Source organism: Ambystoma mexicanum, chromosome 4p (genome assembly GCF_040938575.1).
Source record: "Ambystoma mexicanum isolate Mex_15411 chromosome 4p, UKY_AmexF1_1, whole genome shotgun sequence".
Taxonomy (NCBI): domain Eukaryota; kingdom Metazoa; phylum Chordata; class Amphibia; order Caudata; family Ambystomatidae; genus Ambystoma; species Ambystoma mexicanum.
The window spans coordinates 99,757,483-99,782,531 of NC_090927.1; the positions used below are offsets into that span (position 1 = coordinate 99,757,483).

The window sequence follows — 25,049 nt, forward strand, 5'->3', positions numbered from 1 at the left end:
GGAACTAGGAGATAGAAGCAAGCAGTTCTCTCATATCATCAGATGATTTGTGCCGGTAAAGCTAAATATTATGCCACCAGAATTACAGAAGCAACATGTGCTTCTCATGAGCTCTCCAGAGTGGCTAAAGAGATTTCACTTTGCCATTTGGGGAACCCTGTTCCGCCACTGGATGCCCAGATCAGGTGCAATGAAATTAGCACCTTCTTCTCCAGAAAAAATTCTTGAGATTCGAAAGGGCATCAAGGATCGGCGACTGGAGGGGAGCACTGGACATAGCGGCCTGAGCTTTGATCCAACCACTCCCGCTGGGGCTGAACTTTTTAAATTAGACCCTATCAATGAACAATCCTGTTCCCTTCCGCGTCTTGAAAGCCCTTCTCCAAAAGCTCTGAGTAGGTTGCCCTCTGCAATACAGCACTCTGTTTCTACGTGCTCTGTTCCAGATGCTCTTAAACATGCAATGGGTTTGCTATCCTGGATCCACGAGTTTCTGCCAACTTTAGGCCTATCTCTTGCTTCCTGCTATTATGAAGTTGATGGAGGTGGTGATTATGCCCAAATCTCAGGTTTTCTGGAAACCAATTACTGCCTTCATCCATATCAGTCGGGCTTCCGCCTCATCATGATATCATTGTTGGACGATCTTGTGCTGTTTTAGGACCGCAGAGAGACCGGAGTTCTTATTCTCCTGGATCTCTCTGCAGCTTTTGATACCGTGGACCATCACATTCTGCTGGCTAGGCTGGAGCATGTGGGGGTCACAGGATCCATCCTGGCCTGGTTGAATCATTTTTTGGAGGGTCGTTCGCAGGCTGTTTCTTTCGGGGGATGTTTTTCTTCACTTGTTGAGCTGTATTTTGGAGTCCCGCAAGGTTCAGCTTTATCACCTCTTTTATTTAATCTGTATGTTTGGATGTTGGCCAACCTTATTGCTGACTGCAGTGTGCTCTTTTATTCCTACATGGACGACACGCTGTTGATTTTCAGTTGGACTCTCCTCAAACTGCGTCCCCCAGTGTGACTGCCTGGAGAACGTGGGCTCCTGGATGGCAGCCAAGTGGCTCCAACTAAATGGGAATCAAACTGAGGTAATGGTGGTTGGTACAAAGGGTAGGGATTACTTTTGGAATGCGCAATACTGGCCAGCTTCCCTTGGCCCATGGAATGCGCAATACTGGCCAGCTTCCCTTGGCCCTTGTACAGTACCCTGTGCCTCTGTTAGGAGTTTGGGTGTGAAACGTTTGCCTGATGGCTCACGTGAAGGCCAGATCTCTGCCATATGTGAGGCTGGCTTTGGAAAATTGAAAGCTATGTGAAAAAGTCTTCCTCTGCTTCCTCTGGAAAATCATACTACACTGGTGACCTCTTCGATTATGGGGTCCTTAGATTACTGTAATGGTATCTATCTAGGACAACCAAAGCATCAGATTCAAAGATTGCAAGTTCTTCAGAACGCAGCAGCCCGACTGGCCTTGCAAGCTCCTCGATTGACTCCTTCCGTTGCTCTTCTTCTCTGCCTTCACTAGTTGCTGGTAGAAGCATGGATGGAGTTTAAGATCCAGTGTATTGTGCACCAGGCTCTTTATAATGCCGGGCAAGATTATCTGAGAAAAAAACTGGTAAAGTATAATCCTGCTAGAAGTCTTTGGTCAGAAACACAATTTCTGTTGAAAAGAAAATCCTGAATTTTGTTGTAAGCGTATGGGTGGCTGATGCTTTTCAGTATTGGTCCCCAGCATAAGGAATGCCTTGCCATTGCATTTGAGAGTTCAGACCAATTATCTTCCCTTGAGGCAGCTATTAAAGACTCATCTCTTCAGTTTTATTTCTGCTCCTTAAGCCTGTGGTCTTGTTTTTGTAAAACTGCTCTTTCCCAGTGCCTTGATGCCTTCGGGCCATAGTTTGCACTTTATACACCCTAAATAAATAAATAACTATAATCGCTTGTGTCTATTTTGGGATACCGGCTTAATCTATCTTATCTTCCTCTTTGAATGGCCTTGCACCAGTCCAACAAAAATGCCACCAGGAAGAACACAAGGAACAAGCAACAAAGAGCAAGCCTGCAGGAAACCTCAAATGGCACTGAACAACTTTAGGACTAGCGTGCCATAGAAGTGGTGCCCATGAAGCCTGACAACCAATATTTTCGCAGAACTACCCATGCCAGAAAAAAAGTAAGGAACTCTCACAATTTCTCTGTACCCAAAACCAGTACATGAGATCCTAACATGTCAATATAAACATTGCATCCGCCAGAAAGAAACAAACTCACTAACAACCTCAAGCTGAATCACCCTCACTCAGCACATGCTCCCCGACTATGCCATGAAAACGGCTAGACAAGGCCCTCTCCCGCCTACCCCAAACAGCCACAGCTCTACATCCTTCAAATCAACCTGCAAACCTCACCGGCAAGCCAAAGCATCCTGTCGCATCCTACACCTGAGGTCTCCCACCTGGAAACAAAACAACCCACGTGTATTAATCACTATCCATCTTGTGAACACAGCTGCACAGATTCCAGCTGCCACTGTTTCTATACGGTTAATTAAGCACAACTCCTTGTCTTTTCGCTCTACTTTGCCACATGAGCAACTGAGGCATAGATGTATTTACAACAGATTGTCAGAGGAGCAGCATTTTATTGCAGCTAATTTTAAATGAACTGGTTGTCATTTTTTAAATATATAGCCAACTTTGTTTTTCCAGCTTTTAGCTGATCCAGTAATGTTGAGCTGTTAGCACTCATTCCAATTTGACAGCTTAAGTCTTTCATGGCCAAACTTGTATATATGCTTGTTATTTGCAAAATCTTTTATTGTTAGCGTGACTTGTATTTATTAAAAGAAAACGAAATGCATGCCAATTGCAGCGTGCTTTAGGTATTTAGTGATTCAGTCATACAACTCCCACAGACATATATGACAGATATTAAGCTCTTTGGTAATTCTTATCTTCCCAAAATGCTCTTCAATATGCAAAACAGCCAAAACCCCATTGGTTGTTTTGGTGCCACAACACATTATCTTTGGAGTTCTTTCTAATCAGTACACACATATACTGTGTTAAGCAACACTTTTTTATTCAAATACATAACATGCATTTTTTAAACTGTTGCAAAAATTAGGGTTTTCCCTTCAGAAAAGTAAAAGCTAAAAATTATGCATCATTCTACAATATTAAATGCATGCTTAAGCTTACGTTAAGCACAGAGTTCCCACAGGTGGCACTAAAATGATGTTCAGAAGCAAGCACTAATTTCCTTCCCCGAACCTCAACTTTCAGAGGTCTGTGGCTGCCCAAAAGGTGTGAGCATGAAATATATCATAGAGAAGTTAAAATGGCCAAGAGTAAATCTGAATGCACAAGTGCATCAAGGAACCTCTGAAAGGAAACCCAAAGCCATAGACTGGTGAGAACAAAAACTGTGTGCCAAAGGTACAAACTGTTTCACAGCTGTAAAGGTGCCCGTAAAGATATCCAGCAGCCACCGTTACAGAAGCTGCTCCATGCTAAGCGGGCAAATGGCATCCCTGCTGGGTTTGTCATGCGTCTTTGATGACATTCTGCTGCACGCTCAGTACTACCAGGAAAACCAACTGCAAAGTATGTCACACAATGCACAACTGTGATGCTTATAAGTAATCTTTAACTTAACTATATTTTTTAAATACAAGGGAGGACTTTTACTGTGAAACAGTACTCCAAACGACAGCAGGACATCTATACCAACACATCTCAAAATGTCCCTATGTATTGTACAGTCCAACCAATAGAGTAAAACATTTAAATTACCTTAAACGCAAGCTGGCAAGACCCAAAGCCTAAACCACACCCGCAAAGGTAATCTTGTGCTGGATCGCCCGATCCGTTCCTCAGATTTACTTTTGGAGTGTTTGGTATTTTGAACAATTGTCCAAAGCTGTGATGTAAACAGTATGTACTACTTCATTTGTCATAAAAGGTGCCTGCATTGCGCAGCTGCGAGGACTGCGGTTGCTTCCCACACATGAATGTTCAGGGTCACCCTTATCCATTACTCCACCGTGAGAATGCACAGTCAGACTCCAAGAACCTTCTCCGACTGTCCTCACTCTACTGAGGTGTTTATGCCCAGGCAGAGTTTACACATTCCATTTGTGATTTTGCCAAATTTTAATGGCGTTCCAGCCCAAGGGATCGGGGTACATCGGCTGCAGCCGCTCACTTGCCTTATTTACATTTGGCCCCCCGCTAACATCAGAGCTATAACCATAAGAAGGAGGTTGAGTTCTTTTTATTCAACATTTCTATACGATGTGCCCGTACCACTTGCATATATTTCCTATGTAACTTTACCATTTCACAAGACCGGATAGAGAAATATAGTTACGTTGCATTAATATTACAGACCAGTCTAGGTGCTTCTCAGAGTGACATCAGGCAATTTGTGAGAGAAACCATATATTGGAATTGAAACCAACATTCCTCATTCCAGCCTTCTCTCACATGTGTCCTGTTGCCAGGCAGCTTATATTCTTATCATTTCCTCTAAAGGATTGTCTTCGGACCTAACCACAAGTAGACAGTTGGCCATAACAATGACCTCTAGTGCACGCGACTGTAGGACACACTGCATTCTCCAAATCTTGGGGAGCAGAGATCTGAAAGCACTCTTTCAATTTACATAACCTAGAAGATGACCGGCTTGAATGAATAGAGAGGAAGCAATAACTTTCTAATCCCTGCAACCTTAAAAACGTCCTTATAATGTTATGGAGCCAAAATGGGGTACAAAATGGGGGCGAAGGGGCGTAGTTTGGAAGAGGAGACAGAGTTTGTTGAAGGGGCAGACTCTGGTGAAGGTGCAGAGTCTGGCAGAGGTGGAGCAAAGTCAGGGCGGGGGCGCATGCACTTATTTGGGCCTAGGGCAGCAGAAAGCCTAAATATGCCACGGACCTGGAGACAGTGCAAATGTCAGATGTGTGTGGTATAAACCCTAACATCATATAAGATAACCATCAGCTGAACCTGTGCATAGTACCACTTGATAACACGTTGGTCTGTTGGTCTTTTGGTAGCAGCTGCTGAATGTCAGCCTTTTCTCGACAGCAGAGGTACACATCTTCATCAGCCTCGAAAGTGTAATCAACATGAGTGAGGAGATCCTCATCTACTCTGACACTGAGGCCGAATGACTCCAAGATTGAAGACCGTGCTTCAGCGACTGACTGAGGGCAGGTTAAACAACCACAAACAACAATGTGATTTGTTTAAAGTCTTGACTGGATGTTCTCGCTATGATTTCAGCAGCAAGGGTATCCCTGCAGACCCACATAGGGTGAAAGATATTAAAGTGGTCTCACTCAGCAGTCAGTTAATGAAATCAGAAGCTTCCTTGGCATGGCCAAATACCAAAGCATGGCATGGTTTATTCCAAAGGTAGTGACTCTACCCAAGCTGCTGCATGAACTTACTAAAGCCTCAACCATGTGGATGTGGTCTTATCGACAGCAGTACGCATCCAAAAAGACCGGTACAATGGCCTCGGTGTGACGCCACACAAGATAGTAGTTGACAACAGTCCCTCAGAGAACGGTAGCATCTTCCGCTCTGGTGGACAAAAATGATGTGCTCTGCCTTCCACACCGGCAGAGCCATCTCGCTAGCAAGCCAGGGACATCTGGACATAGTAAAGACCAAGGCACGGCTAAGGGAGAAAGGGCCTCATTACAAGTTCACTGATGCGGTAATAGTGTGCCAGTAATTACGTATACCGGCATGTTACCACACCGGCCAGCTATGAGTTTGCTGGTGGGGTGGAGAAATTACTTTCAGATAAGAGCTGGAGGTAATTCCTCCACCTCCTGGCAAAAATACCTAGTATTACAAGCGCTGGTGATACTGGCGCCTATAATACCAGCAAAGTCCTCCATGGAGCCGTATGGTATTGCATGGAATGGGGACTAACTCTGCATACCGGCATTCATAATCTAGCGGTAGAACCGCCGAGCCGAGTGCCTTTAGCAGTAATTCAGTTTGCTGGTATTGTGGCGGATTTACCGCCAGGATATTGGCAAACTCAAAATGAGCCTCAAAGACTGATTCCAGCAGACGCATCCTGTGTCTAGTCACCAGAGCAGCGGATTAGGTGGGGTTTTGGCCATTGCAAAGTTTAGCACCAACTGCTGCTCCCTTGTAGCAAAGGACTACTACTCTCGCTATCCACAGGAATTACGCACTCATCTGTGCATTAGTGTCTGAGACATGGGGCCTCATTATGAATTAAGCGGTAACCCGCCCGTGCTACCAACGGGTTGCTGCCAAACTAGTAACACCATTCCGCCGCCTCATATTAAGGTGCCACTGGGACATTACAAGTCCCAGGAGCCCAGGATATCAGGTGGCGGAAAGTGTAAGCCCCCATTCCCGTGGAGTCCCATAGCACTCCACGGGAATGGGCACACGGAAACATCTGCACTGTTGTTAACGGTGCCGGTGCTTCAGTGAAAACCATGCCTGCAGGGGCTGGTGCCCTGGCAAGTTAGGCGTGCCGGGAGCAACGGCCCCTGCGGGCATACTAAGGATGTCAGTAGCAACGTACTGGCACCATTTCCAGACCGCAGGGCTCGTAATAAGGCCCATGATCCCATATCTCAAAAAATCCAAGAGATTCAGGACATTCACAAACATTTCAAGAACAAAATTCCAGGTGAATGAGTTCTGAACACAACTGGGCAGGCTATGGAAGTACACACACGTGACTCCTTGCTCAACACAAGGTGACCAGGACACTAAGCAGTTCAGGAGAACCTCAAAGAAAGAGAACAGAAGAGAAACGAGAGGGACTAGAGCTGGAACGTACAGGGTCCTGAGGAATTATCGGATGACTTCTCTCTCATCCAAGGGATGCTTCCATGAATCCTCCAATGATGTGGTAGAAGCTTGTCAGAATGGAAACAATACCCCAGTAAGCGCCATGGAACCACCAATCAGCCCAGGCTGATGGAGCAGAGCCCGCACCCGCATGAAAAATCTAGCACTCCATTTAAGACCGTTCCTGTGATGGTCCCCTGGGCGAAGGAGGATAATGGTAGCCTCTTGAAGTTCCAGGGCAAAGTAAGCTGTAACCCACCATTTTCAAGTAAGTTGAAAGGGTGCCCTGAGATGGATAACTCCACGCTCTAAAAGGATATGGATAGTGATCGTGGTCATGCGGACGGTCCCATGGATGATAGACGCAACTATCTGATGTTGAGACCCTGACCATGTCCACCGAGGACACCACCAAGGATTCTGGTGCCACCTAAGAGACCACCTACTCAAACTCCAAAAACTAGGACCTGGAACAGCGAGGTGGAACCCTGGTGTGTTGCCAGATAGTAGAACGTGAAATCCACTGTTAGCCTCATTTTAGAGCAGTGTTAAAAGGCCCCACATAGGTAGACCCTTCCCAGCTTCCTTTGGCGACACGCACACACTAACAAATACAAGAGTTGTGGCTCAACAGTAGCAGCCTCCTATTAGTGCCCGAGGCAACTGAGGCGGAAGTTCAGCCTCTGAAGATGTGCCCTTGTCTTGTGCCGAGCTCTGCAACAGAGTTAACACTCAGAATTAGTGCTGTTGAATAGGTGAATATAGGGACTTCAGTTCAGCTTGTCCTGACGTCTTCTGTAAGTGGAAGGTCAGGCCAATGCCCTCGTAAGCGCACAAGATGCATTGACCCCTGGCTAGAATAGGAGGGTGTGTGCCAAGCCTGGTCCCTGGGAACCAAGGAAGAGGAGAAAGGTCATCACTCAATGATGCCCAACACAGCATGGAGGTGTTTCCATCACCACAGTGGCTACTGACCGCTTCCACAAAAGCAACAAAGAACTGAAGGGTATGTGTCCAAGAAACTCTTTGCAACACAGAAGAGGACGCATGGGGAGGTGACATTACCCGGTGTGTGCATTGCCTTGCGTTCTGCACCTTCATCCATGCAAACATCTTACTCTCAGGTGTGATTGGGGACCAATAAAGAGTCGGCCTATGGTCACGTGAAAGGGCCATAAACCGGCACCAGCTAGGGGTCAAAGAAGAGTTACATACCTGATATCTGATACCCTCTGGTCTGTGCATGCAGGTCCTCCACAACAGTGGCAATCTCATGGAGAGCCTGTGTCTGGTGGGAGGAACCAGTGCACCATGCGTAGACCTACCAATGGTGGCAGTCTTCCATAACAGTGGCCATCTCCTGAAGAGCCTGTGTCTGGTGGGAGGAACCAGTGCACCATGCGTAGACCTACCAATGGTGGCAGAGTCTTCCATAAAAGTGGCCATCTCCTGAAGAGCCTGCGTCTGGTGGGAGGAACCAGTGCACCATGTGTAGACCTACCAATGGTGGCAGAGTCTTCCATAACAGTGGCTATCTCCTGAAGAGCCTGTGTCTGGTGGAAGGAACCAGTGCACCATGTGTAGGCCTACCAATGGTGGTCGAGTCCTTCTTTTAGGAGGTAGGAAAGAGGGTTTTGGAGGTCTCCGTTCTGATGTCATTGTTGGGCCTGCACAGATCGTCTTCAGAGATGTCCTTTGAGATGCTGCATTGTAATAGCATTGGTTCAAAAGGCTGGAGGCATGGAGCGCGTGAGGAGAGATGACAAGCCAGCCGCAAATACTACTAGCACCGTATTCAAAGGCTGGAGGAAAGCAAGGGAGGTGGCAGGCAAAAGGTCATGGGACCATCACAATTCCCACTAGAGCCAAACCCTGCCAAAGAGACAGCGATAGGGGAACGGTGGCAGAGATGGGGGAAGAAAGCAGCAAGAGGAAGAATCGGAGTAAACTGATTCATTCATCGCAACAGCCATTGGGAGAATTGAATACCGCAGGAAGTGCTGGGCACGGAGTGAAACCCTACCAAACTTGATAAGTGTGTCGGACACACATCACCCCTGAGTCATGGAGGGCACAAGAGTTAAGGGAGTGCAGGGAGCTGGCGCACTGAGGGTGTACACAACAGAGGACTGACAAGCTGGCAGGGGTTACTGCACTGGTCACCTGGCTACCCTCTGATTCCGGCCCAGGTCCCTGCCCGCCCAGTTGCATGCCCGCACTGCCTCCCGGCAGCCCTTGCACATGGGTCTGTATCTGTAACCCTACACTCCCCCTACCTGCACTTTGGACACCTGCTGTCTGCAGTTACCCTTGCACCTGCCATCTGCTGGCCGCACTTCTTGTTATTGTATTGATCCCATGTACAGCACTCTCCCTCCCCTTTCCCCTGGCACCTTGCCCCTCCCCCGTCCCCTGCATTTGCGTGATCTTAATGACACCTGCCCTAGTAAGATCGTTGTCTCTGTCCTCGCTCTGTTACCCCTTCCTTGCCTCGTCGCACCCTCAAACACTTGTGTATAGGCACATTACAAATGCCATATCATATCATATCAAGACGCTTTTCCTTTGTCAGCCTTCCTTCACTGAGCCACCTAACTCAGCCCACACTAAGTCAATTAATGAATGCAGGCGAAAGGACTGGTCACGTGTGCGTGCACCGCCATTATGAGTTTGTAGCTCGTTTGAACTGCCTGGGAAAGCTAGGGGGATGCAAGCAGGAAGTGACTCCATCTTGGATACGCCTTCTGCCATGCAGCAAGCTGTGGGTGGCACGAGGGACAGGTGCTCTTCATTCTTGCATCACAATTGGCCAATGAGGGCTGCTGGCCCATGGCTGGAGCAGTACCAAGTCACTGTGGTGGTAACAGGACTAGGAAACCTACAGGTCACCTTAAGGGGCCTTCCTGTGGGGGTGGGGGGCTTAGTCCTGTCACATGAGCTGGCAGCCCCTTAACAGTTCAGCGTGTTGTGAAGAGGCTGGGAGGCTGTGATCACAAGCGTGTTGGCCACAGAATGGAAGCAGCTGTCATCTTGCAGTGACTTCTGAAGCATTGGGGTACACATGTCTAAGGGTGCTCTTCCTCTTCACCTCGTCGGTAACACAAGAAGGGGTAGGTTCTTTTCTTTAACAGCAAAGCCTCCACCTTTTGCCAAAGATCAAAATGTACGTGCCTGTGTTTGGATGACCTCAGTGAAATAGAATGACACAGGATCTGATTAAAAATAACTGATGATCCATACATGTATCCAGCATGCACTTGGCTCAAGAGATCTCCTGCCAGTGTTTGGAAAGATCTCCCCTGCCAGGGCACACATCTCCTTGACAATTGAGGTTGTCATCACTCCTTAAGGATTATGACATGTTTTGTGGTGCTTGTTGGTGGCATTGAATACACACAGTGTGCTTGTTGAATATCCTGATTCGGGGACAGACCACAGCTGTGCCTTTCTCAGCTCTGATCTGTCCCATGACGATGCTACATTCTAAATCTCAAACGTGTGCGTCACCCTTGGATGGAGGTGCAGCGGCTTGAGCTGTGCTCGAGGCGCTCACTTGCCACTGGGATTGTCTTGGAATGGTAACACTGGTTGCAGTGGTCATCATAGCCAGGCTTGCTTGTCTAGGCCAGCATGTATTGGCTTAGGTTGGTTGAATACCAGTGTTCCTTCTTTTGTCCTTCTGGCTGCTTGCCCACAGCAGGGCCTGCCAGAACTCCACCATCTTGTCCAACTTCCCTCAATAGTGGCTACCATTGGACTTGCTGTTTGCAGTGGCTGTGGGCGGGTAGAGCAGCTTCTCTATCCTTATCTACTCTAGTCTCGAGCTTGGTTTCTGGAGGGCTTCAGGAGAAGGCTCCCAATGTGTGCCCACTTCCTCCTGCCCAGGGCCCAATGAAAGATCCTCAAACAAAATGTCATTTAATACATAAGGAGGGAGAACGTGAACCCCTTCTTTCATCACTTGCAATAGGTGTGGAATCTGGCTAGCTCACGGATAGAGTTTAGGTTATCAAAAAACATACCCAGTAAAGTTATTCCATTATGGAATTGCGCTTTAACAAAATATAGCCTGTAGGGCTGGCTCCACTGGCAGGAGATAAGGTTTAGTAACTTCCAAGAAGTTGTAACATAGCGTGTAGGGCTGGCTCCACTGCCAGAGGGAAAGTTTAGTAACTTCCCAGATGATTTAACATAACCTGTAGGGCTGGCTCCACTGCCAGGGGGTCAGGTTCAGTAACTTCCCATATGTTAAAACACAGCCTGTAGGGCTGGCTCCACTGCCAGAGGGAAAGTTTAGTAACTTCCAAGAAGTTGTAACATAGCCCGTAGGGCTGGCTCCACTGCCAGGGGGTCAGGTTCAGTAACTTACCATAAGTTAAAACACAGCCTGTAGGGCTGGCTCCACTGCCAGAGGGAAAGTTTAGTAACTTCCCAGAAGTTGTAACATAGCGTGTAGGGCTGGCTCCACTGCCAGGGGGAAAGTTTAGAAACTTCCCAGAAGTTGTAACATAACCTGTAGGGCTGGCTCCACTGCCAGGGGGTCAGGTTCAGTAACTTCCCATAAGTTAAAACACAGCCTGTAGGGCTGGCTCCACTGCCAGAGGGAAAGTTTAGTAACTTCCAAACGTTGTAACATAGCCCGTAGGGCTGGCTCCACTGCAGGAGGTCAGGTTCAGTAACTTTCCATAAGTTAAAACACAGCCTGTAGGGCTGGCTCCACTGCCAGAGGGAAAGTTTAGTAACTTCCCAGAAGTTGTAACATAGCGTGTAGGGCTGGCTCCACTGCCAGGGGGAAAGTTTAGTAACTTCCCAGAAGTTGTAACATAGCGTGTAGGGCTGGCTCCACTGCCAGAGGGAAAGTTTAGTAACTTCCCAGAAGTTGTAACATAGCGTGTAGGGCTGGCTCCACTGCCAGGGGGAAAGTTTAGTAACTTCCCAGAAGTTGTAACATAGCGTGTAGGGCTGGCTCCACTGCCAGGGGGAAAGTTTAGAAACTTCCCAGAAGTTGTAACATAACCTGTAGGGCTGGTGACACTGCCAGGGGGTCAGGTTCAGTAACTTCCCATAAGTTAAAACACAGCCTGTAGGGCTGGCTCCACTGCCAGAGGGAAAGTTTAGTAACTTCCCAGAAGTTGTAACATAGCGTGTAGGGCTGGCTCCACTGCCAGGGGGAAAGTTTAGAAACTTCCCAGAAGTTGTAACATAGCCTGTAGGGCTGGCTCCACTGCCAGGGGGTCAGGTTCAGTAACTTTTCATAAGTTAAAACATAGCCTGTAGGGCTGGCTCCACTGTCATGGGGTCAGATTCAGTAACTTTCCATAAGTTAAAACATAGCCTGTAGGGCTGGCTCCACTGCCAGGGGGAAAGTTTAGTAACTTTCCAGAAGTTGTAACATAGCCTGTAGGGCTTTCTCCACTGTCAGGGCGGCAGGTTTAGTAACTTCCCAGAAGTTGTAGGATAGCCTGTAGGGCTGGCTCCACTGCCAGAGGGAAAGTTTAGTAACTTCCCAGAAGTTGCAACACAGCCCGTAGGGCTGACACTACTGCCAGCGGGGCAGATTTAGTAACTTTCCAGAAGTTGTAACATAGCCTGTAGGGCTGGCTCCACTGTCAGGGGGGCAGGTTTAGTAACTTTCCAGAAGTTGTAACATAGCCTGTAGGGCAGGCTCCGCTGCTAGGGGGCAGGTTTAGTAACTTCCCTGAGTCAAAACATAGCCTTGTAACGTAGCCTGTAGGGCTGGCTCCACTGCCAGGGGGGCAGGTTTAGTAACTTTCCAGAAGTTGTAACGTAGCCTGTAGGGCTGGCTCCACTGCCAGGGGGGCAGGTTTAGTAACTTTCCAGAAGTTGTAACATAGCCTGTAGGGCTGGCTCCACTGCCAGAGGGGCAGGTTTAGTAACTTTCCAGAAGTTGTAACATAGCCTGTAGGGCTTTCTCCACTGCCAGGGCGGCAGGTTTAGTAACTGTCCAGAAGTTGTAACGTAGCCTGTAGGGCTGGCTCCGCTGCTAGGGGGCAGGTTTAGTAACTTTCCAGAAGTTGTAATGTAGCCTGTAGGGCTGGCTCCACTGCCAGAGGGAAAGTTTAGTAACTTCCCAGAAGTTGCAACATAGCCCGTAGGGCTGACTCTACTGTCAGCGGGGCAGGTTTAGTAACTTTCCAGAAGTTGTAACATAGCCTGTAGGGCTGGCTCCACTGCCAGGGGGGCAGGTTTAGTAACTTTCCAGAGGTTGTAACATAGCCTGTAGGGCAGGCTCCGCTGCTAGGGGGCAGGTTTAGTAACTTCCCTGAGTCAAAACATAGCCTTGTAACGTAGCCTGTAGGGCTGGCTCCACTGCCAGGGGGGCAGGTTTAGTAACTTTCCAGAAGTTGTAACGTAGCCTGTAGGGCTGGCTCCACTGCCAGAGGGGCAGGTTTAGTAACTGTCCAGAAGTTGTAACGTAGCCTGTAGGGCTGGCTCCGCTGCTAGGGGGCAGGTTTAGTAACTTTCCAGAAGTTGTAACGTAGCCTGTAGGGCTGGCTCCGCTGCCAGGGGGGCAGGTTTAGTAACTGTCCAGAAGTTGTAACGTAGCCTGTAGGGCTGGCTCCGCTGCTAGGGGGCAGGTTTAGTAACTTTCCAGAAGTTGTAACGTAGCCTGTAGGGCTGGCTCCGCTGCTAGGGGGCAGGTTTAGTAACTTTCCAGAAGTTGTAACGTAGCCTGTAGGGCTGGCTCCACTGCCAGAGGGGCAGGTTTAGTAACTTTCCAGAAGTTGTAACATAGCCTGTAGGGCTTTCTCCACTGCCAGGGCGGCAGGTTTAGTAACTGTCCAGAAGTTGTAACGTAGCCTGTAGGGCTGGCTCCACTGCCAGAGGGGCAGGTTTAGTAACTTTCCAGAAGTTGTAACATAGCCTGTAGGGCTGGCTCCACTGCCAGGGGGGCAGGTTTAGTAACTTTCCAGAGGTTGTAACATAGCCTGTAGGGCAGGCTCCGCTGCTAGGGGGCAGGTTTAGTAACTTCCCTGAGTCAAAACATAGCCTTGTAACGTAGCCTGTAGGGCTGGCTCCACTGCCAGGGGGGCAGGTTTAGTAACTTTCCAGAAGTTGTAACGTAGCCTGTAGGGCTGGCTCCACTGCCAGGGCGGCAGATTTAGTAACTGTCCAGAAGTTGTAACGTAGCCTGTAGGGCTGGCTCCGCTGCTAGGGGGCAGGTTTAGTAACTTTCCAGAAGTTGTAACGTAGCCTGTAGGGCTGGCTCCACTGCCAGAGGGGCAGGTTTAGTAACTTTCCAGAAGTTGTAACATAGCCTGTAGGGCTTTCTCCACTGCCAGGGCGGCAGGTTTAGTAACTCTCCAGAAGTTGTAACGTAGCCTGTAGGGCTGGCTCTACTGCCAGGGGGGCAGGTTTAGTAACTTTCCAGAAGTTGTAACATAGCCCGTAGGGCAGGCTCCGCTGCTAGGGGGCAGGTTTAGTAACTTCCCTGAGTCAAAACATAGCCTTGTAACGTAGCCTGTAGGGCTGGCTCCACTGCCAGGGGGGCAGGTTTAGTAACTTTCCAGAAGTTGTAACGTAGCCTGTAGGGCTGGCTCCACTACCAGGGTGGCAGGTTTAGTAACTTTCCAGAAGTTGTAACATAGCCTGTAGGGCTGGCTCCACTGCCAGGGGGGCAGGTTTAGTAACTGTCCAGAAGTTGTAACGTAGCCTGTAGGGCTGGCTCCGCTGCTAGGGGGCAGGTTTAGTAACTTTCCAGAAGTTGTAACGTAGCCTGTAGGGCTGGCTCCACTGCCAGGGGGGCAGGTTTAGTAACTGTCCAGAAGATGTAACGTAGCCTGTAGGGCTGGCTCCGCTGCTAGGGGGCAGGTTTAGTAACTTTCCAGAAGTTGTAACGTAGCCTGTAGGGCTGGCTCCGCTGCCAGGGGGGCAGGTTTAGTAACTTTCCAGAAGTTGTAACGTAGCCTGTAGGGCTGGCTCCGCTGCCAGGGGGGCAGGTTTAGTAACTGTCCAGAAGTTGTAACGTAGCCTGTAGGGCTGGCTCCGCTGCTAGGGGGCAGGTTTAGTAACTTTCCAGAAGTTGTAACGTAGCCTGTAGGGCTTTCTCCACTGTCAGGGCGGCAGGTTTAGTAACTTCCCAGAAGTTGTAGGATAGCCTGTAGGGCTGGCTCCACTGCCAGAGGGAAAGTTTAGTAACTTCCCAGAAGTTGCAACACAGCCCGTAGGGCTGGCTCCGCTGCTAGGGGGCAGGTTTAGTAACTTTCCAGAAGTTGTAACGTAGCCTGTAGGGCTGGCTCCACTGCCAGAGGGGCAGGTTTAGTAACTTTCCAGAAGTTGTAACATAGCCTGTAGGGCTTTCTCCACTGCCAGGGCGGCAGGTTTAGTAACTGTCCAGAAGTTGTAACGTAGCCTGTAGGGCTGGCTCTACTGCCAGGGGGGCAGGTTTAGTAACTTTCCAGAAGTTGTAACATAGCCTGTAGGGCAGGCTCCGCTGCTAGGGGGCAGGTTTAGTAACTTCCCTGAGTCAAAACATAGCCTTGTAACGTAGCCTGTAGGGCTGGCTCCACTGCCAGGGGGGCAGGTTTAGTAACTTTCCAGAAGTTGTAACGTAGCCTGTAGGGCTGGCTCCACTGCCAGGGTGGCAGGTTTAGTAACTTTCCAGAAGTTGTAACATAGCCTGTAGGGCTGGCTCCACTGCCAGGGGGGCAGGTTTAGTAACTGTCCAGAAGTTGTAACGTAGCCTGTAGGGCTGGCTCCGCTGCTAGGGGGCAGGTTTAGTAACTTTCCAGAAGTTGTAACGTAGCCTGTAGGGCTGGCTCCACTGCCAGGGGGGCAGGTTTAGTAACTGTCCAGAAGTTGTAACGTAGCCTGTAGGGCTGGCTCCACTGCCAGGGGGGCAGGTTTAGTAACTTTCCAGACGTTGTAACATAGCCTGTAGGGCTGGCTCCACTGCCAGGGGGGCAGGTTTAGTAACTGTCCAGAAGTTGTAACGTAGCCTGTAGGGCTGGCTCCGCTGCTAGGGGGCAGGTTTAGTAACTTTCCAGAAGTTGTAACGTAGCCTGTAGGGCTGGCTCCACTGCCAGGGGGGCAGGTTTAGTAACTGTCCAGAAGTTGTAACGTAGCCTGTAGGGCTGGCTCCGCTGCTAGGGGGCAGGTTTAGTAACTTTCCAGAAGTTGTAACGTAGCCTGTAGGGCTGGCTCCGCTGCCAGGGGGGCAGGTTTAGTAACTTTCCAGAAGTTGTAACGTAGCCTGTAGGGCTGGCTCCGCTGCCAGGGGGGCAGGTTTAGTAACTGTCCAGAAGTTGTAACGTAGCCTGTAGGGCTGGCTCCGCTGCTAGGGGGCAGGTTTAGTAACTTTCCAGAAGTTGTAACGTAGCCTGTAGGGCTGGCTCCGCTGCCAGGGGGGCAGGTTTAGTAACTGTCCAGAAGTTGTAACGTAGCCTGTAGGGCTGGCTCCGCTGCTAGGGGGCAGGTTTAGTAACTTTCCAGAAGTTGTAACGTAGCCTGTAGGGCTGGCTCCGCTGCTAGGGGGCAGGTTTAGTAACTTTCCAGAAGTTGTAACGTAGCCTGTAGGGCTGGCTCCACTGCCAGAGGGGCAGGTTTAGTAACTTTCCAGAAGTTGTAACATAGCCTGTAGGGCTTTCTCTGCTGCCAGGGCGGCAGGTTTAGTAACTGTCCAGAAGTTGTAACGTAGCCTGTAGGGCTGGCTCTACTGCCAGGGGGGCAGGTTTAGTAACTTTCCAGAAGTTGTAACATAGCCTGTAGGGCTGGCTCCACTGCCAGGGTGGCAGGTTTAGTAACTTTCCAGAAGTTGTAACATAGCCTGTAGGGCTGGCTCCACTGCCAGGGGGGCAGGTTTAGTAACTGTCCAGAAGTTGTAACGTAGCCTGTAGGGCTGGCTCCGCTGCTAGGGGGCAGGTTTAGTAACTTTCCAGAAGTTGTAACGTAGCCTGTAGGGCTGGCTCCACTGCCAGGGGGGCAGGTTTAGTAACTGTCCAGAAGTTGTAACGTAGCCTGTAGGGCTGGCTCCGCTGCCAGGGGGCAGGTTTAGTAACTTCCCAGAAGTTGTAACGTAGCCTGTAGGGCTGGCTCCGCTGCCAGGGGGCAGGTTTACTAACTTTCCAGAAGTTGTAACGTAGCCTGTAGGGCTGGCTCCACTGCCAGGGGGGCAGGTTTAGTAACTCCCCAGGAGTTTAATGCAGTCCGCACTGGCTTGTCTTGGTTCACAATACAGGTATTTTTCACGGTAACAAATTCACAACCTGCCCTCGCTTCTTATCGTGTCATGGGGCCGTCCACTCTTGTGGGTGGTTTGGGCTAGTCTGGGGGAGGGAGAGTGTTACCTAGCAAAGATTACCCTTATTAGTATTCATAGTAGTAACAATAATAATACTATTGGTACTTGTATCCATTGAAAGAAGATCAATAACAATGGTCATATTTTCATTTTGGGCAGTATTAATAGTAGGAGTATGGAAAAGAAATGATGGTAATAATCACAAAGGAAAATAATATTAGAGCCAGAGTTTTATCATGTTGTTATTGAATGTTATGAAGATGCTAGTGATTGTCATCTACAATATTTCAATATTACGTGAATTGATAACTTATACTTGTTTGAATATCATTTATATATTATATATCTATGTATATATATATATATATATATATATATATAATGTGCATGCAAACTCTTCTGGTACTAATAAACTGTTAGTAATAATACTGAGCTGACATTCATATCAATACTTTTTGTGAGAGTTACAATGTTTTTGAGGATGATGATGATGAAGCAGATATTAATATCGGTGACGCATGGGACATCCTCCCCCATCACTATAACCTCTTATCCTCCAAATTAAAGAATGAAAGCGTTTGGATCACTTGAGATGTTCCCTTCTCCCTCCCAAAATCTTTATTGCCCCCCCAACAAAATGACAAAAGCCGTTGGGGCATTCATTGGGAATTCCACTGGGGGATTTGAAAAAGTGAATCCGCTAATACACAATTCAAATGAGGGGAGGATGGACGGTAAGTGCCTGATGTCTTCAAGACTACAAAGCAATGCACACCACACAACAGGCACTCACTGTTTGCATCAGTAGACATGCGCCCCGCTGCCCCGCCTGCTCACTAAAATGGAGGCCAGCGTGCTAAGGAGTGGATCCACAGATTTGATGCGCCCCACTGCCCCGCCTGCTCCCTAAAATGGAGGCCAGCGTGTTAATAAGGAGTGGATCCACAAATTTCATGCGCCCCACTGCCCCGCCTGCTCCCTAAAATGGTGACCAGCGTGCTAAGGAGTGGATCCACATATTGGGCCACTGTTCCCTGTTAAATAGATGTGGATTGCAATGCCGGGGCACTGGTTGGTCTGGTCTAAAAGGATGGGCCAGTCCAATGTTGAACTGTGGTACTATGCATCTCCAGTTGGGGCATTGGCGATGGAGTGCAATGATCAGCCTGGTTCTAATGGTATCTTCCTGACGTATGCAAGTTCCTTTAATAAATTGGCCCCATAAAAAAACAGAGTATAAATAATTCATAGCATCTGAAGAGCTAACGTTGCATGCTAACCCTACACAAGCTTAAGTAGCATCCAATATACTGTCCTAACCACTGAGCGATAGCCTCTGCGGTGCCATTGACACTGGTTGAATTCTCATCACTCAGTGATAGCCGCGTGTTTGATGGGTTCAACCCCCCGCTCCAGTACTTGGTACTTCCTTGACTGCCTTGACTCCTCGGCTGTGTTTGGCTTATTGTGACTCCTTGGTATAAACGACTGTCCTGCGTGATGGTATGCCATCATCTGGCATGGCTTGTGCCAGACTTTGCATGGACCCTAGCATGCCTCATGCCATTGACCGGTATCTAAAGCCTTCTCTTCAAAGGGGCTGCTGTCTCCAGTGGCTTCTCTGTGTCAGAGCTTTGCATCTGATTGGTTCTTATCTGAGCTGTTAGTGCAATCACTTCAATTCTGATAGAACACTCTGCCTAGTATATAGGGGGCCAGTGTATGAATTTGCCTCACAATACTTACCACATTTGTGGTACGTGCCTCCTGTGCCAAAATACCTCATGCGGTGGGGTTTGCAGGTAGTCCCTTCTGTCTTGGATTTGCCCCAGCTAATTTTTTTAAATATGACTCTCCCCACTTCCCGTTCATGGCTGAACACTAGCCATTAGCACCTTGTGTCCCCTCCGCCACACCAAACTAACCTCCAAATAGAAAAGATGTTTTACCGTTGAGGCACCAAAAACCCGGCCGGCATTTCCTATCGGGATCCCGCCGCCACCTTCCAGACCTCATGCAGTGGCCTCAGACCTGAAGCCCCAGTGTTGACTAGTTCTGTGGTATGTCACCAACCCTCAGAGGCCACATGGAGGTATAAAGGACTATTAAAGTGCAGTGAGTCAATCAATCCAATGGTTTCTTGGCTTTCCACAGAGGCAAGATGGGCAGATGCAAAGGTTCATCCGAGAGGTCAACACGACCAACCGGGCCTGCGTGCTGTGGGACCTGGAAGAGGACACCGACTACATCATTCAGGTGCAATCCATCGGGCTGTACAGCGAGAGCCAGGCCAGCAAGCGGGTTCACTTCCGGACCCTGAAAGAGACCGACCGGCTACCGTCCAACAGCTCCAACCAAGGTAAGAATCCGCCTCCGCCTCCGGATCTTCTCTTGGATCATTTCTAGGAATCCCATAATCCATGCCATGCACCGCATCACCGCATCTCTCTCCATCAACCCGAGGACAGAGACCAGGGCAAGAGTGATGAGAGCCCTCAACATGTTCTACCAAAACCAGAATCATCTCTAGTGTGTACCATTGATCGGAAGACTGTGATCAAAGGTAGAGTTGACCCTGTGTTCTCAACCTCTAACACTTTGCCAGTTTCTACATATGCCAGAATTGCCTACTGGTCTCAGTGAGAGTGGCACAACTAAGAACAAAGTCCTTAAACTGTTTCATACACATGGGAGGACAGCTACTATCGTAAGGGTCTCCTCACGAGTTGGGAAGTATCCCGGCTGCAATACCGCCCAACTGTAATAGTGTTAGCGGCAACCGTTCCGGCGGTATTACTGCCGGATCACCGGTTCGGCGTTAACGGTAAATACCTATTCCCCGTTGGGTCCACTGAACCCAATGGGGAATTTTTGGTGCTAATACCACGTGTTAATACAGCTGGCGGAATAAGCTGGAGGTAAAACAGCCAATTTAGTGCCCAGCTCCTGATTGGGCCAGCCCATAAATGCGGCGGTAATGCCATTACCGCCGCATTTAAGGGCTACCGCCAAACTCCTGATGAGACAAGTGCTCACCTCGACATGGGGATAGCGTACTCATTGCAACGTCAAATCCCGGACCCCTATGGCCATTTTAGCCCACCATCTTTCCTAGGTCGATACATTCAGTGTCATTAAACTGGGAAATATTAACCGCTGTGACAACAGCGCTTAAAAGTGGGATCTGGCATGAAGCACTATATCAAAACCTGATATCATCATCAGCATCTTCTGCATGCTGCTGAATCGGCTAAATCTTCAATATGACCCGATCTGAAATATCAACACACTCATGGGTTCAACTGAAAAACATACTTAGGCCTGGTCTCAGTCTGAATACTTAGAAACCTGTTTCTACCCTTCAGTTGTTCAGTCAAAGGAGTCCCACTATACAACACAAAACCCTGTGGGTCATTTTGATTGCCCGCATTAATTGCATGGAGGGGATCGCCTCCATTTGCACTTTGTGCAAATGTTTCCCTCTGTGCAATGTTCCTCATATGTGCAGCATCATGGAAAAGGGAGGAGTAAAACAGAAGCAGAATCGACTTTACTCTTCATTTGTCAACCAAGTGGGTGGAAAGTATACATACCACCTGCATTTAGTGATCACAGGTGCTCATTTCAGACATATTCCAAAGGAATCCATTGCATTAATGGCAGCATGAAAATACATGCTGGTGGTAAGGCACTTGAATTTGTAGGGCGAAGCGTGAAATGGGAGCAGATAGGGTATGTCCTCCCCACTCCCCAAGTACACTTTACACATTCACAAAATGTAGGCAGATCAAAATCAGAGGATTCGAAGGCCTAGCAGTAAGGATCGCCCAGGCTTAGTTACAACACTGTTTCGGCATAAAGCAATATTATGCATGCCTTTTTCAGGACAATACGGAACACAGTTAGAGTTTTATGTGTAGCGAGATGAAAACTGTGAAAAGATCAAAGATTCTGTCAAATATGCAAATGTAGTGTGAATCTAGAAACACTAAGACGTGTATTAACAGAGTGTCCGAGTTTAGGTCCTACCTACATGTCATTATAAACCCGATTCGTACATAATTACAAAACGGTCAAAACAATAGAATTCTGGCAATATTGTTTGAACTCTGACTACGGGACATTGCACATTGCACTTTTTAGGGTTTGGCAAAATGTCACAATGGCTTTTAAAAAGAATGTTGTAAACTAAAGACAGTGATGAAACAATGCAAAGAAAGTGAGAGAGAACAGAGGAATTTGAAAAGATGATGATGTTTTAATGATTAGTGTGTTCTACTACCATCTGTTGTTGATATATTCATGTGATTAGCTATATATGTGTAAATACTTTATTGGATATAAGATTTTATACTGTAAATTATAAAAGTTGTAAAGGTTTAATTGAACTAAATACAACTGTAACATAACATACATTTGTTTTAAATGTACGGAACATAAAACGATTACACAGTAATTAATAAATTAAATAAGTAGAATACTGGAGAAGCGCTTGCATTTGAGTTTCAGAGACTGCCAGCTGAGAACAGTTACTGCCATGTTTACAATCCTCCACCTTCATATTGTAAACCCTAGTAGATCTACACACGCCACACCAGTGCTGCGTCGCACAACACCCACTCAAAGTCTCTGTAGCCGGGAAGAGTTGTCACCGTGTTCCCAATGGTGATAGGTTCATTCACCAAGCATCCTGACCTCTACGCAAGCGATGCAAGTGGCGCCAGTGTGTCACCAAAATGGTATCTGTGTGATAGAACCAAGATGAGGGATGTTTCGATGATGTTAAGGAGGTCTACTTCCCAGGTATATTGTCAAGTGGTACACTGCAGAACAGACAAGTCGTAAAGCTCTATATCAAACCTATGGGCCTGATTCAGGGGTTGGTGGTAATTCTGGTGGAATGACTGCCAAAGTCATTTACTGTTGCTGGCACTTGGTGCCACGTATTTAATGCAAGGTTATGAGTGGGGCAACAGGTGTTAGTCCTAGGGAGCTTTTGCTGGATTTACCTGGAGCGGTAGCTCTGATAAAGTGGGCCAGATTATAAATTTGCCGGTCCAGTCTCATCGGTACCGGTAAACTTGCCGGTACCATTGTTACAGGACTGGAAAACTATGAGTTCTGAATGCGGGTGCCTTTACGCCCACCAGGTCTGACCGGCACCCGCGAGCAGACCTCGACAGATGGACCATTCACGAATGGTGCCGGTGCATCCGACCTCCCCATTCCTGTTGAGTCCAGTGTAACTCAAAGGGGAATGGAGAGTAATAATTACTGGCAGGGGGCAATGGGGATTTACCGAGTCCACCGGGGCTGAAATGCCCCGGTAAATCCCCATTGCTGGGCACCCGTAAATTCATGACTTCAAGTTTTACCGGCACGGCTACTGCCGGACTCATAATTAGGCCCATTATGTTCCTTCTAAGAGCGATTGACAATAGAGCCCTTGGTCTTCGCCTGTGTTAATGTTTCCTGATTTTAATGCGGTTGGATTTAGATGTTCTTGTACCAGCTGATGTTCCTGCGCCCATGCCAATGAGCGGGAGGTGTACTGTGGCCAAGTGTTTCCTGTTAGGGAGGTAGAAAGTACTACCAAACAAATGGGCAGAGCATGAGGTTGAATGGGCATTTTCACCAGGTCTCTTCCTTGGCGGGTTATTGACCGGTCCTGGGAGGTCCCATTTGGAACCCAACGCCAATGTCTGGCCCTTCTGTTGGAATAATTGATGTTTCTGCCCCCGCAGGTGACATCACTGTGGAAGGTGTGGACAAGGAGCGGCACCTGGAAACGGGGGAGATCATTATCATTGTGGTGGTCCTCCTCATGTGGGCAGGTGAGTGAGTCGCAGCCTGCACCGCCTTCACCTCATGCACGTGGTTAATCCATCACTTGATTACCATTATCCAATCATGCGTTCCTCCGCTGGTCATCCGGTCGCTCACTCTTCCACACATTTATCCTCTGAAGCTCAAACTCTGCTACTCAAGATGTCATTCATTGCCACACTCAAGCAACCACTTTCCAAATAACTAACGTACCGCCAAGACCTGACTCACGTACTAGAGGTTGACATTGTTACTGTGAATCGTTCTGTACAGGTGTAGATGTATTTGTTGTCTTGGTGTTTGTTGTGTTTTGCCAACAAAGAGAATTGCAAAGAGAGTGCAAACCTCTCATCTACTGCAGTAGTAGATGGTACAGTGTTGGAAACTTGCACTTTTGGCTTGTTGCAATGTGTCCACCATGTTGGAAAGAATGTCTCCCGAGAGCACAGGGAGAGACCCCTCACCAAGCTAAGCAGGCTTTCCATCCCCCGGCCAGAATGCCCTCTGCTTGCACTCTCCCCCTAGAGTAGTTCTGACCAACTGACGCACATTGAGCTGGGACCTTGACTGTGCGCAGCATGTGCGGCAAGAGCGAAGAAAGACTTATGTACAGGGACGTTATAAATGCCACATTATATCATATCATAAGGGAGCATGCAGAATTGCCTCACATATGGCGAAAGACACTGATACAGGAGAATATATAAAAGAAAAGGGATAAAAGAAAATTGATTTATACGTGGCAGCAGAGAACGTAGCCGTGTGCTTTTGGATGACTCCTGGTTAGGAGCACACATTAAATAAAGTGGTGAGCCGAAAAGTATTCCAACTGTCAAGATTTGATAAGAAAAAAACCTTTTTTTTAAAAAAAAACATTTTTAGGGGCACATATGTCATCTTATAATTGTCTTTGCCCTGATGAGCGCTTTAAATTTTAAGTAAAGAGGAAGGAAGAAAGGTGGCAGTAACCTCTGTGAAATGGCCGAAACACCAAGTGTCGACGATTCTCTACTGTTTAAAAGAAATCAATAGGCAAAACTGGTGACTGAGTCTAAAACACCATTTAGAGATTGAAAAATGTGTCGCCCATTGTCTCTGCTCCAGTGATGTTGTAATGTGATAATGGACACACACTGGGTAGAGTGATCAAAATGGTTCTCAATACACTGGTCAATTTCGTGGGGTTTTTTGGGTAAACAAGTCGTGGGAATATAAAACATGTCATCATAAGGACCTTAATTGAATTTGCACTTGAACACCTTTCACTTTACTAACCCCTTGAGCACGGTCATTGGATGTCTTTTAGAAGAATAGTTCCATGCGTTGTAATGTTGGCTTTTGAGGTTTTTATGGATAATAGAAAATTAAGAATATATTGAATTGTGGTAACTATCTCATGGTCCCAAAGTGTGGTTGTTGGAGTGAGGTGCTCCTCAAGGTGTTTTATTTTTGACTTGTTACCGGAGCGTGAGTACCCCTTTTTCTGCAAGTTCTGATTGTGCAGCCAAGAGACAAACCCTTAACCTTTGTGCAGGGTTTTAGACTCACAATGCAACACTTTTATTCTATGGATAGCTGTCTTCTCTGTGTTACCATAAATGCAATGCCCCCCCTGAATGTAGGTAAGTACCATGACTATCTACAGGTAAATTGGTCACCCCCTTTGAGGAAAGCAATGGCAATGTGTAGGGACAAGCTTTAGATCAGTGCAGGAGTAAAGCATGAAAGACTCCAATCCTCATTATGGGGTTTACATGGACTCCAGAGAGTGTCCAGGTCAAAGCTGCCCTCATCTTAGACTTGCGGGTTCTCCAACAGTCTCTGTATTCTTGAAGTGTTCACAAAACAGCAACAACCCTTTCAAGACGTTCCCGATTGAGACTTTGATGGGTGGCGCAACTGGTGGCCCCTTTGTGTGGGCAGATCCAAAATAAACCCCAATGTAACAGCATTCCTTTGATCAATCTCACTTATTGCATGATAAAGTGCAGCTAATGTTATTTATTTATTTATTTATTTAAGCTAATGGGGTCCTTTGGCGAAATTCTCAATGTCAAGCAGTTCAACATGCAATTCAGGCTCTTGGAATGTTTCAGGCAGT

At 47.8% G+C, this 25,049-nt stretch overlaps 1 protein-coding gene across 4 annotated transcripts in view; it reads left to right on the plus strand.

Moving 5' to 3' along the window:
• The window catches only part of FNDC4 (fibronectin type III domain containing 4), a 761,063-nt gene that overhangs the window by 671,699 nt on the left and 64,315 nt on the right, over positions 1-25,049 (plus strand). For all 4 annotated transcript variants that reach the window (XM_069605448.1, XM_069605449.1, XM_069605450.1 and 1 more), the window contains 2 exons: positions 19,277-19,481; positions 22,867-22,956. In XM_069605448.1, the coding sequence (XP_069461549.1) occupies positions 19,277-19,481; positions 22,867-22,956 (295 nt within the window). The remainder of the gene's footprint in view (positions 1-19,276; positions 19,482-22,866; positions 22,957-25,049) is intronic.